The 2,341-nt window shown below is 65.8% G+C and overlaps 1 protein-coding gene across 1 annotated transcript in view; it reads left to right on the top strand.

Annotated features, from left to right (window-relative positions):
* Positions 1 to 1,921: 1,921 nt before the first annotated feature.
* DVL2 (dishevelled segment polarity protein 2) overlaps positions 1,922 to 2,341 on the top strand; it is a 12,052-nt gene continuing 11,632 nt past the window's right edge. The window contains exon 1 of the mRNA XM_026660335.1: positions 1,922 to 2,265. Coding sequence (XP_026516120.1) covers positions 2,081 to 2,265 — 185 coding nt within the window. The 5' untranslated portion in view covers positions 1,922 to 2,080. The remainder of the gene's footprint in view (positions 2,266 to 2,341) is intronic.

Raw genomic sequence — 2,341 nt, 5'->3', positions numbered from 1 at the left:
CGCGCCCCCGCGGCCCCCCCCACCCCGGTTTCCTTTTTAAAATGGAGACTTTACTCCTGCCCCCCCCACCCCAGTAGGTGGCGGAAGTGGGGTGCAGTGGGGGGGGTGTGAATCAACAAAAAAAGGGGGGATGTTTGGTCAAGTTCCCACCAAGGGACCTGTTTTTGGGCTGCGCTGGTCGGTTCGAAAGACGTCCTCGGCCAGCCCCCCCCCCCACCAAAGCGGCGAGGGGGGGCCCCTGCTGGCAGTTGGGTGGGGCTGAGAAGCGGTGAAGGGGTGCTCTGAGAGAGTCTCCGAAAAGACGGGCGCAGATTGAAGAGCGGGGGGGGACCTTGCTTGCCCCTAATAATCAGCTGCAGCGTCTCCTCCCCCACCCCGAAAAGGGAGACCAGATCTCATCTCCCTCCTCCCCCGACCCCTCTTTAATCTGCGTTTCTTTTTTGGGGGGGTGGGGGGGTGCAGTTCCAACCCCCCCTCTTTGTTTTAATAATATTTTGCAGTTTAAATGTAAATAAATAACGTGGACCCTTTTGCGTTTGTACAGGAGAATGGAGCTGCCCTCTTTTCTATTTGGGGGGGGTGTCGTGGGGCTTTGTTGCCCCTGGAGGTGGAGGCAGATGCCCCCGGGCACTCACAAAGGGGGGTGGGGGAGCTGGGGCTTTGGCCACAGTTGTCGCCCAGACGCGAGCCCTCGATTGGGAAACGGCGAGGTTTGCGTAGGACCTACTGTAAACATCCCATCCCACCTCCTTGTCGCAGCTCACAAAGCTCCAGCAACTCTGCTCCCGTGTTTCAGGCTGGACCTGATTGGAGAGGCCACTGGGGGAGCTTAGATGAGCCATGTGGCCGCTCTCTGCCTCAGTTTCCTTTCGGGACAAGGGGTGTGGTAGGAGTACCTGGGAGAGACCAACTCTGCCCGTAGGGAGGGGGAAGCAGTGGGGGTCTCACGAGTCTCGTGTCTGTCCAGCCCCTGCGGCTCCCCAGTGCACAATGGGCTGCTTCCAGCAGCCCCCCACTCCCCTGCCTAGTCCCCCACTTTTCCCTCCCCTGCCTAACCCCCACCTTTCTTCCGTCTCCCTTCCCCCATTTCCAACCCAACTCCCCATCCTTCTGACGCTCCCCTTGCTCCCCCCTCCCTGCCCCCATCCCTCATTGATTCCCCTGACACCCTCTTTTCCCCCATTGACTCTCCTGCCCCTATGCTTCCCCTCCCCGCTCCCTCTAACCCACCTCCCCTTTGCCTCCTTCTGTCCCCCTCTCCCTAACTCCCCCCTTTGCCTCCTCTCCCCCTGGGCCTCCCTCTTCTGACCCCCTCCCCTCTTCCTCCTCTGACCCTCCCACTGCCTCCCCCTCTGGCCCCCCTGCTTCCTCCTTTTCCCCCTGACTCCCCTCCCCTTTTTCCCCCTGTGCCTCCCCCTTCTGGCCCCCCTTTCCCTCTGACCCTCCCGTGCCCCCTCCAGCTCTGACTCCCCTCCCCCACCCCACTTTCCCCCCTCTGACTCCGCTCCCCTCCCCCTTTTCCCCCTGTGCCTCCCCCTTCTGGCCCCCCTTTCCCTCCTCTGCCTCCCCTCCCCCACCCTTTCCCTCTGACCCTCCCGTGCCCCCTCCTGCTCTGACTCCCCTCCCCCCTTTCCCCCCTGTGCCTCACCCTTCCCCCTCTGGCTCCCCTCCCTCACTCCCTTTCCCTCTGCCCCTCCCCTTTTGGCGCTCCTCCCCCTCCCTTCCCCGTGACGCCAGCACGCTGCGTGCCGCGCTGACACGTGCGGGTGGGGGAGGGGCGCGCGCGGGAAGCGCCCCCGCAGCCTCTTCCTCCACCCGCCCCGCACAGATGTGGAGCCGTCTCCGTCACGTGACGGGGGAGGAGGTGGAGGTCCGTCGCACGCACGCAGCGCCGTGACGTAGCCGCGCACAGCGGCCCGCGTAGCGTAGAGACGAGACGGTCCCAGACAGAGGGCGGCTCGCGCGCGCGGGGGGCCGCTGCGCTCCCCTCTTCCCTCCCCCGCGGGATTGATTCGTTCCCGTCCGGCCCCGGCGGCGGCGCAGGCGCGCTGGGCTGGGCCGGGCCGGGCCGGGCCGTACTATGGCGGCGGCCGGCGCGGGGGGAGCGGGCGAGACCAAGGTGATCTACCACCTGGACGAGGAGGAGACCCCCTACCTGGTGAAGATCCCGGTGCCCGCCGAGCGCATCACGCTGGGCCACGTCAAGGCGGCGCTGAGCCGGCCCGGCGCCAAGTACTTCTTCAAGAGCATGGACCAGGACTTCGGGTACCGGGACCCAGGCGTCCGGGAGACCCCTCCCCCCCAGGGGGGAACCCAGGCGTCCGGGAGACCCCGCCTCCTC

The sequence above is a fragment of the Terrapene carolina genome, unplaced genomic scaffold, assembly GCF_002925995.2.
Source record: "Terrapene carolina triunguis isolate 2854851 unplaced genomic scaffold, T_m_triunguis-2.0 Scaffold751, whole genome shotgun sequence".
NCBI lineage: Eukaryota > Metazoa > Chordata > Testudines > Emydidae > Terrapene > Terrapene triunguis.
The sequence above is the reverse complement of the archived record's forward strand: the minus strand, read 5'-3'. Positions and strand labels throughout refer to the sequence as shown.